The following is a 14,147-nucleotide window of genomic DNA, read 5'->3' as shown; positions in this document are numbered from 1 at the left end:
TGCTCAACCTTCAACGAAGGCACACCCATTCACGCATGTCTTTCGAACGTCACTCGACCATGGGGAGGACATGCAGACTCCACACAGAAGGTGCTCCAGTCGAGAATCGAATGGGAGAACCTCTTGCTGTGAGGCGACAATGCTACCACTGCACCACCACGGCATCTTTTAAGAGAGAGAGAGATACAGTAAAAATAGCCCTGGGTATGAATGATGGATTCGTCTTCATGGACACTCTTTTGTTAACAAAAATCACATAATATGTCTTGCACAGGAGGGTTTTTGTCAGTGAAACCAGAAAGAGAGCTTTTAAAGAAAGGTTATTAATGTACACTGAAATATCTCAGTCAAAATAACGTAGACTAACTTCCTCAAGATGAAGTTCAAATCTCAGGGAGAAGGTGCATGTGTTCTTGAGGTCCTAAATGTAGGATGCCCTTCAGAAAGGCCTCAGCAGATAAATTTGGTGCTAGCTGTGGAAACAAATGGTGTAACAGCAGAAAGTTTAGATGTGTACATTTTTGGCAAACAACTTAAGGTTTGATTCATGGACATGATTTAGGTAATGAAATCCATAGAAATGAACAGTTAATTATATCCTGACTTTGTTTCTGGTCCAGGATACAAACTGTTTCCATTTCTACTGGTATGAATTTTCTGTAGTAAGACATCTGTCTTTCTTTACGAGGTTTAAAGTTTGTCTGGCAAAGGAATTATTGTTGGAAATCAAAACAATGTGTCCCTAGCTCAAATAGTCAGTCTCTTGAGATTTGGGGGTAGCATTATCACTTTCTGCTGAGAAAGCAAGTGGTTGAATAGAGGCAGGTGTAGAAGAGGAACAGTGGCCACCTTCATCAAGAAAGAAACCACGGTTACCTCAGTCACAAAGGGGTTATCATCATGAGATTGGTTCTGAAATGTGAAGAAATTGGTTCTGAAATGTGAATAAGAATGAGACTGGTTCTGTCTTGTGAGTCAGCATGACACTAGCTCTGTCACGAGAGTCGGCATGAAACTGGTTCTGTCACTGGTGTGAGCATGAGACTGGCTCTGTCCTGCGAATAAGACTGACACTAGTTCGATCATGAGTGAACATGAGACTGGTTCTGTCACTGGTGTGAGCATGAAACTGGCTCTGTCCTGTGAATAAGACTGACACTAGTTCAATCATGAGTGAACATGAGACTGGTTCTGTCACTGGTGTGAGCATGAGACTGGCTCTGTCCTGCGAATAAGACTGACACTAGTTCAATCATGAGTGAACATGAGACAGGTTCTGTCACTGGTGTGAGCATGAGACTGGCTCTGTCCTGCGAATAAGACTGACACTAGTTCAATCATGAGTGAACATGAGACTGGTTCTGTCACTGGTGTGAGCATGAGACTGGCTCTGTCCTGCGAATAAGACTGACACTAGTTCGATCATGAGTGAACATGATACTGGTTCTGTCACTGGTGTGTGCATGAGACTGGCTCTGTCCTGCGAATAAGACTGACACTAGTTCGATCATGAGTGAACATGAGACTGGTTCTGTCACTGGTGTGAGCATGAGACTGGCTCTGTCCTGTGAATAAGACTGACACTAGTTCAATCATGAGTGAACATGAGACTGGTTCTGTCACTGGTGTGAGCATGACACTGGCTCTGTCCTGCGAATAAGACTGACACTAGTTCGATCATGAGTGAACATGAGACTGGTTCTGTCACTGGTGTGAGCATGAGACTGGCTCTGTCCTGTGAATAAGACTGACACTAGTTCAATCATGAGTGAACATGAGACTGGTTCTGTCACTGGTGTGAGCATGAGACTGGCTCTGTCCTGTGAATAAGACTGACACTAGTTCAATCATGAGTGAACATGAGACTGGTTCTGTCACTGGTGTGAACATGAGACTGGCTCTGTCCTGCGAATAAGACTGACACTAGTTCAATCATGAGTGAACATGATACTGGTTCTGTCACTGGTGTGAGCATGAGACTCGCTCTGTCCTGCTAATAAGACTGACACTAGTTCGATCATGAGTAAACATAAGACTGGTTCTGTCACTGGTGTGAGCATGAGACTGGCTCTGTCCTGCGAATAAGACTGACACTAGTTCGATCATGAGTAAACATAAGACTGGTTCTGTCTTGTGAATGAGAATAAAACTGACTCTGTCCTGCGAATGAACATGAGACTGACTACATCCTATGAAGTAGCATAAGACTGGTTCTGTCTTGTGAACAAAGATGAGACTGGTTCTCTCCTGTTTAGTTTTGCAAAGTAGATTCTAGATCAGACAGAAAGGAGTAGAGGCATTTAGTAAGGTCTGAATTCATGGGAATGAGAATTTATCAAACTTCAATATAGTTTTGTGAGAATAAGAGAGTAAAAGATTTTTTTGCTGATTGTTGAGATATATGGTAAAATGTTCACTTCTGGTAAGCCCCATATATACGATCTCCTGGGATATCACTTGGCCTTGCTTCCACTCACAAACCAGAGTTATGTCTGTTGAAGGGAAATACCATCTTTGTCTGCTTTCTTGCAGGATGTACTGCAGAGAGCTATAGATTGTGTTGAATAGCCCAAAACGGAATCAGAAATGTCTCTTCACAGACTTTCAAAGATCTGATGTTTCATTGTTTATAAAGTACCATATATCTGAACTGTTGTCCATTTTGAATTGAAGGTGACCAAGAAACAAGTTGTCCTGAAAAACAGTTGAGGATCTGCCTTTCAGGTTGCTGTGTGAGACCATTCTTGTTGATATCATTTGCAATAAAACAAGAGATTGCTGAAATGGGCTGACAAAAATAGCTGAGAAACTGTAGGAAGAATCAGAGATATGGCTTTGGATAAGTTGACTTGATAATCCACTAGGAAAACATTTTTACTAAGAAAAATGTGATAATTGCTTCTAGGGAATCTGAGGAGTGGATCTAAATACTCTTGAGAGCCCAGTAAGGTTTTATAATGTAGGCTCCTCCATAAGGAACCAGAAGAATGCAAGTGGTCATATAGGTCCAAGCCTTTAGATACTAGCTTTCATATACATCTGCTGTATTATAACATTTTGAATTTCTATTTGTTTATCATTTTAATGCAGAAAGACTTTAATCTGTTATTCTGACATTTTTTAGTGTTCCTCCCCTAAACTGGTATAGCTACTAGCAGTAGCATAGTCCAGATACAGGTTTGCTGCATCTAGGTCTTTTTGTAGTAGCTATTTTTCTGAGCATATTTTCCAAGCCATCTCTGATTGGAAAGGGCCCTTCTGCACCCTTGTGAAAGAAGTGTGCTGACTGGAACCTGTCTGTTGAAGGGTTATTGGTCAAGGGCTTGGAGTAAGCACTCTCACTGGTTCTTTTGAGTTTTTAAAAACTAAGTTTTTAGCTTCTAGTATTTAAGCCCAGCATTTGAGCATTACTGCTTGTTTGTGCATAGTCCAGTACCGCTCACTGCAGCGCAATTGTTCTCCATAGCAGGACTGATAATTCCAACAATATTTTCCTTGGATACAGCTGTAGTACATTAGTCCAGTCCTCATCTTTAGTACACCTCCAGTCTAAGAAGTATTGCTAGTGAGCTGTGACTTTTTAAACCACCAGCCAAAACCCCATCAGAAATACCCATCTACAGTGCACCTCCTAGAGCAATCCTAAAGCACACCCTTTGTGATAACAGTTTTTCAACCTAGCATTATGGACAGTTGGACCACCCTTGTTTCTCCTGCCAGCCTTGAGACCTGAGTCTCCTCAGGCAGTGTAGCAACTGCCTCATGTACACTGACAACCCTCTACTAATAACTCACTCTAGTACAGAGTGAGAGAGATATATCTACACCAAAAATCTTGAATGCCTGCTCTCTCGCAATCGGAACAGCAACACTGAAGATGTTGTCAATTCACCCACCACTACTCATGCACATAGTACCACTACTCATACACATAGTATGCACCCAACACATAAATCAACATCTGCAGAGGTTCTCTCAAGAAACTTACCGAAACACCAGAGATCTCCAAAACAAAAGACTGCTACAACTAACACAGTTCTCACAGCATACAAGACACATAGCAACACCAGTGTGTCATCTACCAAGCCCTTAAGGCATAACACTCAAAAAACAAATGTTTTTGTCATTGGAGACTTCATAGTGAGACACCCAAATGTCCCACTCACCAGGTTGGATAAGGAGAAAGTAACAGGCAGCTGCCTGCCTGGTGCCAGGATTCATCAGATCATGCATGCACTAAGGTCTGTTGGCAACAAGTACCATTATGACTCTGTCATAGCTCATGCTGGAATGAATGACCTGAGATGTACCTCACTGGACTATATGACGAGACACATGATTGATCCCTCTGAGTATGTGTCCCAGGCAAGTATGTCCCTAACATTGAGCAGCATATTACCTTCATCTAGAATGATGCCACATTATAAATAAAAATGACTGATTTCAATAATTGGCTTAGTTTTTGGTGTCATTCAGAGGGGATCCAGTTTTTCTCAGCCTGGGATGACATGGTCGAAAAACCTCACTGTTTTGCTAGAGGCAGTTTGCACCTGGTACCACTAGGCTTTTGGTCTACTGGCAAAGGCTCTTGCCTCCTCCTTAGTGCCTTTTTAGGCAAGATCTCAAAAACAAAATTGCTGACATGAAAATCACTAACCATAACAACATACGGGTTATGCTGCTAAACACTAGGAGCTTCAACCAAAAACTGCACACACTGGAAGCACTTCCATCATTGGAGGATGTAGATGTCTGTGCTGTCACAGAAACTTGGTTCAAGGCCTTAAAGAGTACACCAGTCATGCAAGACTACAATGGCTTCCACATTTTCAGACAGCAAAACAAACATGAAAGAACCAAAGGAGGTGGGTTTTCTAGCTATATTAGGGATAAATTCTCCCTACTACTTTATTTATTTCTTTTTATTAATTTATTTAACATTTGTTGACCTGGAAAGTCTGAGTAGGACAGAGCCTATTTTCAGCGGAGGCCCAGGGAGAAATGCTCCAGACGCACGTCCTTGGAATGTGGGAGGAAACCGAAGTACCTGAAGGAGGATAGGTTGTTGTCCCATTGAACTTCTTGTCATCTTCCATGTAGATTGTTCTGAAACCAGGCTAATGCATGATTACTAAGACCAAGATCAGTAAGGGAATGGAGTAGTTTAAGATGGTTGACCATATCAAAGGCCTTTGACAGGTCCAAGAATATGGCAGATGTTAGGCTGCATATGTGTTTGTTTTGTTTGATGAGGTTTGTGAAAGAGAGTAGGGCTGTGGTGGTGCTGTGGGCAGGCTGAAATCCATGTTAGGTGGGAGAGAGAAGTTGGTTGTTGAGTAATTATGGCATAGGTTGGTGGTGTATACATTTTTCAAGTATTTTAGCTAGTGGGGATAGGATGGCAATTGGGCGATAACTGGTGAGGTCGGTGGATGGACCATGTTTGTGGAGAGGAATGATATAGTAGCCCTTCCAGATTGGTGGATTGGTGGTTTCAGGTATAGATCTGTTAAGTAGGATAGAGATTGGGAAGGCGAGTTCCTTGGCTGCCAACTGAAGATATTCTGCAGGGGTGCCATCAGCTGCTAGTGTAGTAAGTTTAAGTTTGGTTAGCAAACTTTTGACATAGTTGGTAGGGATGGATCGAAATTGGAAGGTTGTTTTGGGTTTGACTATAGGTTCGGGGCAGTTAATGGTGGTGGATGTGGGCTGTTGTTGAACTAGATTAGACATAGTTTCAATAAAGTATTTGTTAAACGTATCGGGTATATTTGTGATTTTGCTCATGGAGGTAGAAGATGAGGTGGAGTGTTTACTAGGGTGAAGTAGTTTATTTATTCCTGCACAGCATTTTTGGAGGTTTTTTTGATGCTTGTTTTGCAGTTGTAGGAAATAATTCTTTTTATCCAGGAGAACTGCTTTTTTTATTTCATTTCTAAGTTTTTGGAATTATTCCATAGTTGCTGGAGTTTTTGAGGTTCTCCAATAATGCCAGGCTCTATTCCTTTGTGTTATTTTATTTTTAGTCTCTTTGGTGATCCAAGGGGCTGTTTTCACTTTGAGTTTTGTGGTATGGGCTCGGGCATGAGCATTTAAGATTTTTAGGAAAGTGTTACTGAATTGAGTTACTGCTTCTTCAAGGGGTAATGCTTTTAGTATGTACCAGTTATGGTGCTTTAGTTCGAGTCTGAATTTGTTTGGATCAAAGTTATTTTTGTTCCAGGTAGTTTGTAATAGAGGGGTAGAGTTGGCATGGGTTTTGAATTTTAGTAAGAAGGTGGGTTGCTGCTCACTAAGGGTGTCCGGAAGGACTCCTGCTTGATAAGGGGTATTGGTCTTATTTATTAAGATCCAGTCTAGGAGGCTTTCTTTGGATTTGCATTTTTCACTTTCGCTAATATGAAGTTGTATATTTTCAGTTTGACATTACAGGCATTGGTAAAGCACATATTTGACCAACCCATTTTCATCAAACCTTATTTCCATATTTTGAATGTAAACCTAAAAATAATTAAAAGTGCAATCAACACACAGAGTTTCTTTGAAGAAAGAATTTTTTTCAGTGAATTGCAATCTATAAAAGTACTTATCGTGTGCTTATGAATGAAAATTAGTGGTCACTAATGTGCAAACACTTTGTATGTGATTTTTCTAAGACAGATTAGGGATCATTTTTTTTAGATAAAAGGCACACTGTGATAACTGTTACAATTTTCTTGGATCTTAACAAGAAGGTCATACAATACCTTTTTATACAGAAGGCTAAACATGGCTATTCTCATCTGCATTCCTATGTGATGAAGACCAAATATGGCAGGATGAAGAAGTAACGTCCGTACAGTGAATAACAAACAAAGACCAATTGCCACATAGATTGCTATTTCGCGTTCTTTTTCATTATCTGGATCGTAGGAGGCAATAATTCTTCCTAAAAAAAGAGGCTGCACAGCCTTTGTCAATTCCTGTAGAATGAAAAAAAATGTATATTTAAAAGAAACAGAAAAGTCTACAGATGTATAAAATACAAATATTGCACTATATGTATATTTTACACACACACACACGCGCGCACACACACACACACACACACACACACACACACACACACACACACACACACACACACACACACACTGTTACAAAGATCTGAGGTAAGGTATAAGAGATATTTTTTGAAAACAGATTCTGCATTATTGCCTGCTGCTGTTTTTCACCATGTAGAATGGCTAAGTTAAAAGTAATTTTTATTTGCCATTATTGTTAAGCAGGCATCTCTTGGTCTTTTTTTCTACCTTGACTGTGGGACTACCTAGGTTGCTGTGCATTACGCCTTACTCCATTCATTTGTTATTCATCTATCACTTGACTATTCATTCACTCCCTTCCCTGTTTATATCCCTTGCAGTGTGAAGCAGTATTGTTCTTTCAATACACACTACATCTGTAGAAGAGTTGGAGGCCAAAGGATACGTACCTAGAAGGCATCAATAAATATCTTTTAGCCTGATTTACACCACTAACAGCTTCCCCCAAATGTTATGGGCTTGCTAGAAAGCAAAACACTCTTCCTGACACTAACTCTAAGAAACATGGCACAGATTCTTACTGTTTCCTCTCACTCTTAAGTTCCTAAGCTGACACTCAAACCCAGGTCTACCATTACCACTACCACAAACAAGGATGCTCCTACTGTCCTGTTATGTATACTTCTGAATATTTTTTTAAATTTTTCTTGAATACACAGAGTAATTCCACTACAAACTGAGTCTTAGGAGCTGATGCATGTGACCCTTGGTATCAGATGTCGGAACATACAATAAGGCAAGAATGTTACAAGAACATTTGGGGTTATTGAAGGAAAGTGATAGACATGTAAATTATCAGCACCCTGAATAAATTACGTGTTTTTATCTATTTAATGCAAATGTTTACATATTCTTAAGAAATATCATTGCTGTACGTTGAACACAAAATCCAAAAAAACTAAGTTTTAACAACATAATAATAAAGCCAATCTACAAAACAATGGCAGCAGTTGCAAAACTGGTGTTCATAAGGAAAGTTTGGTTTCTATTCTGCAGCAATAGCAGTATTAGAAACATAAAGGAATGAGCACAGAAGCAGCTGAGGATAATACAAAGTAAAGGTACTTCACAGCAGAATGTTTGCTCTTACTAATGTATACTAGCAAGGTTAAACATCTGATAGCCAAGCTTTCTGTCTGCCCCATCCCCATCTTTATACACTAAGAACTCACTAAATATACTATTATTATTACTTTATTTATTGCACATCCCAGTGTTTAGTTGTACAGCACACATTTTAAAAGCTTTTACATTTTAAGCAATCTTCACGGTAATCATTCAGTAGCAATCAAGCATTAGTTAGTTCAAGGTTTCATTGTCATTTCTAACTAAGAAGATCTGAGTTGCTGAACAGATCTTCATTGAAACTGTGGCACATGTTTCTTCTTTCTTGGGGAAAAAAGGTTTCATTACTTTTTATCACAGTGCCTTTCTTGAGCAAAACATATAGGTGGGATGGCAACAGTCTACAATAATTCTTTTTAGACAACCGATGAGCACGCTGGGGAGATTAACTTTAACTGTAACCAAAAATAATCTTTTTTGTTCCTGATAAACTATTATCATATTATATCAGAAACTCACATTACATTTATGCTTTCTTATATAACTTTAACTATCAGATCAGTAAGTTTATTAATGTTTTACCCAAAGTTATCTTCTCTGAGCTCTCTCACCAAGGCTACGCTATTCTGATTTGAGTCAGTTAACATGAATGCCAAAATAATGAACTACATTTGAATGGAAGCAAATTGCAGAAATGTATTTGACATAATTTGTTTCTGCAGGTCACTAGCTTCTGCATAGCCCACATGTGACAACTGTGTCCCCACCCTCCCAATATATCCTTACTCCTACATCACATAACCTTGGAGTAAAGAGAAATATTTGGTTTTACACAGAAGCCAATGTATTGTCCTTTACTACAAGGTTGGGCAACCATATAGTGAGAATATATTACGAAGGAAGGTTTGGAGACACAGCATCCTCACCCCCCCCACCCCCCCACCCCCACACACACACACACACACACTGGATGTTCTCCCTTCAGAAAATTATATAATTACTGTTTTATAAAAATTTGTACTGTAGTGAATTTTCAATCAACATATTTTATTTATCTGGTTCCACTCAAATGATCCTTCATCTTTGGGAAGACACACTGCTACTGACAGTTTCTACTTCTAAATTCATGTGCTGGCTTCTTCCTTTATACCACAAATGAGTTCAGCTTTCTTTGCGCAGTAAATGAAGGGAATGAGAAAGATAAGCCAAAATCCTGATTAAACCCGACACCTTCCTAATGGAGGAATTCAGCTATCCATATCCCTCCCTGCCAATGGTTGTCATGCACAATGTCCCCTTGCATTTACAATGCTAACTCCCTGTAGTTAATCATCCTACTAGGGGCCCCCAATATCATCACTATAATGTGTTATTTCAGACCTAATTAATATGGCTATTGAAAATCACCTACCTCTTGACCATCATCAAACTGGCCTGGTCAAACAAAGGTCCTGCCTCCTAAATGTCATTAAGTTCTTTGAAAAAGTGACCAAGCAGTGGGTGGTGGCTATAATGTACATACAGCATATCGAGACCTGGCCAAGCCCTTTGACGTGTTTCCTCATGCAGGCATTATTGACAGAAATGTAAATATGAATATCAATCCTTATATTGTGCAGTGGACAGCTAACTGGTTGTTTGGCTGAACACACCATTTAAGTAACAGGTGCCAGTTCTTTAAGAAAAAAATTACCAGTAATGTGCCCCAGGGTTCAGTATTTGGCATCTTTTATTTGGTACCTTCAGGTCAATACTCCTGGCTTATGATTTTCTAAGTTTGCAGACGACTGTAAATTAGGTGTTATTCGATCTTCCACTGACTCATGATTGCTCCAACACAGGTTTGAACATCTTAACAGTTGGTGCAAGGACAATGGTCTCAAACTACATGTGAAAAAATGTAGTCCAATTCATTTTGGTATATATTCTGGTGTATATATATATATATATATATATATATATATATATATATATATATATATATATATATATATATATATAGTTGGTGGTGTGGTGGGTGTAGCCCCCCCACTTATTTTGGTTTTATGTTGTCTGGTTTCGTTTTATATTATTTGGTAAAAGCTAACTACATGGGGGGCTATGCCCCCCAGCCCCCCCTTAATATATAAATATATATATACATATATATATATATATATATATATATATATATATATATATACACACACTAACACCAGGAACGCACTACAGTGGGGAAAAGGACATATATCTTTGATTTGCCTTATTGTACTACTTGTCAGTGAAATGAGTTTTAGGTGAAGTGAGTTTTAGGTGAAATGAACTTTAGGTGATAGGGTCTTAGTGAAATGAGTTTAGGTGAAATGAGTTTTAGGTGAAGTGATACGTACCCCACTTTCACATATCATACAGATAACGCATCCACAAGACAGGTATCATTGTAAAAGATCTAGGTACTCTTGTTGATATATCGTTACTGTTTGACATTCAGGTATCCACAGTAGTTCAGAAACCACAGATATGACACATCTAATTTCCACAGGCATCTTTCTACATCCAAAGAAGTCGGAATTCCCCTTTACTCATATCTCATTAGACCTGTTGTTGAATATAATGCACCTTTTGTTAAGTATTTGTCTAAACACTACACTCAACCCAGTAGCTTGAAATATCTATGTTATCAAGACAGGCTTACAGTCTTTTCTATTCTACGTCTGTTACAGACTCCACCATGCAGATCTGTGTTTAGCCTTTCAAGCCACGAAAGTTCCAATCCACTTTGACCTCCTATTTCTTCACAGAAAAAAAGGAATCTCAAATATTCAGTTAAAGAACTAAACTTTCATAAACCAATAAATAAGACATGGTATGATAGACTCATATCTCAATGTATCCCCCAGCTACGCAACAAACTTCCACTACATGTCAAGCAGAGAGATGCCACCTTCAAGAAAAACCGAAATAACTGAATGGGTGGCTTCAAATTCTTCCTACTCTGTTTTATTTTGCCTTCCTTGAGCCTGGAAAGAACTTTTGAATATGTTTTTAGTCTAGGTTTCAAATAGTTTGAGCAACTGAGTGCCTAGTACTTACCTATATAACTTTATCTATATTGATATCTATCTATAAATATATATATATATATATATATATATATATATATATATATATATATTTATATACATCATGCTATTTAGGTGGCCAAGAGTAAAATAAGCTGGTAAAATTGATTCAAATTCACCTGATTGTACATAACCAGATTTTTTTTCTGAGTGAGACTGTGGAACAGTGGGAAGTTGGGAATTTGCCCTTTACCCAATACAGTGCAAGCCCAGAGCTGATATATACAATTAGCATGGTGACAGGTGGTACAGGGTGTTTGCCCCAGCCCCCCCTTTTTAGATTATTTGAAGTTAGATCAGTTTTACTTGACATAATGTTCAAAGTGTTGAGTAATACACCAAGTGTCTTGTACTCATGTGTATATATATCTATATATATATATATATATATATATATATATATATATATATATAGATATATATATATCTACGCACACACACACACACGCACACACACACACACATATATATATATATATATATATATATATATATATATATATATATATATTTATACACACACACATAAACATATATATATATATATATATATATGTAATCACTGTAAATAGTCTGTTTGTAATATGCAATGTTGGTATTATGTAATGCTGTATCTGCTTACCCTTGGAGTTTTTCTCCCCAGGCCTTCGGTGAAAATGGACATGCATCCAGTCAGACTATCCCGGTCAACAAATAGGTTCATAGGTTCATACTAGGCTATCTGCCCTAGGGCATTTACAAGCCTAGCCAGCGTGTGTTTGGCTTTCGCCACCCATTTTAAAATGAATTTTGCTATGCCCTTTTTCGAGGTTAGTATACTGTGCATCTGTCTAACAGTGACACAGAAGTGATACCGGGAGTAAATCTACGATCTCCCATCCACTCATCAAGATTCCTCTTGAAGAGAGTCAGTGAGGGACTCTGCCTAACCTGGACTGGGATTTTATTCCAGAGTGAAGGGAGCCTCTGGGTTATGAATCTGTCCCTCCAGCATGTCCTATTTCTTTCAGTGCTGAGGTTCAAGTCTCTCGAGTGCGTAGCTCGATGGGATCTGGATTTTCTGAGGTGCAGCATGTCCATTAATTCCCGGTTGGACATGGCTTTATATGTCAGGCACAGATCGCCTCTGAGCAGGCGGTATGCCACTGAGTAAATCTGGAGTTTCTTTAACCGGGCAGCATATGGCATCAGTTTGAGCCCTTTGATCCTCTTCGTGAGGTACTTTTGGAGTCTTTCCAGTTGCTGCAGGTGTCTGGTAAGGTACATCCCAAAAGGGGCATTGTACTCAATTATGGGCCTGATGAGGGATGAGTAAAGAGGCACGATGACCTCCCCTGATCTAGATGTGAATCCCTTCATGATTAGGTGGGCTACATAAAATGATTTTCTAACCACTTTGGCCACGTGGTTGTTGAATGAGAGATTGCTATCAACTTGGGTCCCCAGGTCCCTAATTACTTCTTTTGTACTTAATGGATTACCATCTATGTGGTAATTTGTGGGCACTTTGTTTTTGCCAAAGGGGATGACTATACACTTTTTGGCGTTTAGCTTGAGGCCATGGCTCTGGCACCAGTTGTCTGTTTCTATGAGGCCCTTTTGTAGGATGCTTGTGTTGGCTGGAGAGTCAATTATGGCGCCCAGTTTGCAGTCATCTGTGAACTTGGTCAGCCACAGTCTTTCCGTGTTGGCCTGTACCTCCGAGAAATATATACCGAACAAAAGAGGTCCCAGGACTGAGCCTTGTGGGACGCCAGTTGTAACTGGCTTGGAGTCTGACATGGCTCCAGCAATTCTAACCATGTGGGTTCTGTCCTTGAGCCAGTTTGCAACCCATCTAGCGACATAGGGTTTTATGTTTAAGCTGGTGAGCTTATCTATAATGCCCGAGTGGGGTATTATATCGAAGGCTTTTGCGAGGTCCAGGTAGGCTGTGTGGACCACCTTCCCCTCGTCAATGGCCTTGGTGACTGTTTCAAAGAAATCAACCAGGTTTAAGAGGCAGGATCTGCCCTTAACAAAGCCGAACTGGGTAGGATCAAGTGTCTGTAGGTCCCCAATATCTTTATTTATGAGGACCATGATGATCCTTTCCATAGCTTTGCAGACCAAGCTAGTCAGGCTTATGGGGCGATAGTTTCCAGGATCCGTTGTGGCACCACCTTTGTGGAGAGGGACCACTGTTGCTGTATGCCACTCTTTGGGTACATATCCTGTAGTAAGGCTGAGATTGAACAGTAGTTTTATGTTTGGGTTTAGTTCTTCTTGGAGTTCATGTAGGACGCAGCCCGGGACACCATTTGGTCCCATTGATGCTGTGTTTTTTGCTTTGGAGAGGGCGGCTCTTACCTGAGCATGTGACATTTCAGGGGGGCAGCACTCTGCTGGGATAGATGTTTGCCCTTTTGGTGGGGAAGGGGGAGCGAAGTTTGCGCTGAACCTGTCAGCTAGGATGTTGGCAATGTCTGTGGGCTCGGTGTATTTTTTGTCATTTTGGACTAATTCTGAGCATATCTGGGAATTCCCACCCAGGTTCCTAACATAACTAAAGAAAGCCTTGTGATTATCCTTAGTGTCCTGTGCAATTTTTCTCTCGAAGCTGGCCTTAGACGATTTTATGAGTGCCCATAGTTTTTAGCTAATACTGATCAGAGATGCCTTCCCTTTTTGGGATTTTGCTCTATCATGTAGTAGCTTCCTCCTTCTATTGTATAGTTTGTTTATGGCTGGGGTCCACCAGACAGGACGCCTGCCTTTGGAGGACTGGGTCTTGGTTTTGTTTGGGATTGCATGATCCGTGCATTCCTGAAGGTGTTCAAATAATGCATTTATAAAGGATTCTGCAGTCTGGGCCATATTTTCCACAGGCTCGGGGGCTTTGAAGGATTCCACCTCA

The 14,147-nt window shown here is 39.8% G+C and overlaps 1 protein-coding gene across 1 annotated transcript in view; it reads right to left on the bottom strand.

Annotated features, from left to right (window-relative positions):
* Positions 1-14,147, bottom strand: part of CFTR (CF transmembrane conductance regulator) — a 1,712,697-nt gene that overhangs the window by 951,418 nt on the left and 747,132 nt on the right. Inside the window, exon 4 of the mRNA XM_044088720.1 lies at positions 6,747-6,962. Within this exon, the coding sequence (XP_043944655.1) occupies positions 6,747-6,962 (216 nt within the window). The remainder of the gene's footprint in view (positions 1-6,746; positions 6,963-14,147) is intronic.

Source organism: Protopterus annectens, chromosome 11.part0 (genome assembly GCF_019279795.1).
Source record: "Protopterus annectens isolate FY-2018-M chromosome 11.part0, PAN1.0, whole genome shotgun sequence".
NCBI classification, from domain to species: domain Eukaryota; kingdom Metazoa; phylum Chordata; order Ceratodontiformes; family Protopteridae; genus Protopterus; species Protopterus annectens.
The sequence above is the reverse complement of the archived record's forward strand: the minus strand, read 5'-3'. Positions and strand labels throughout refer to the sequence as shown.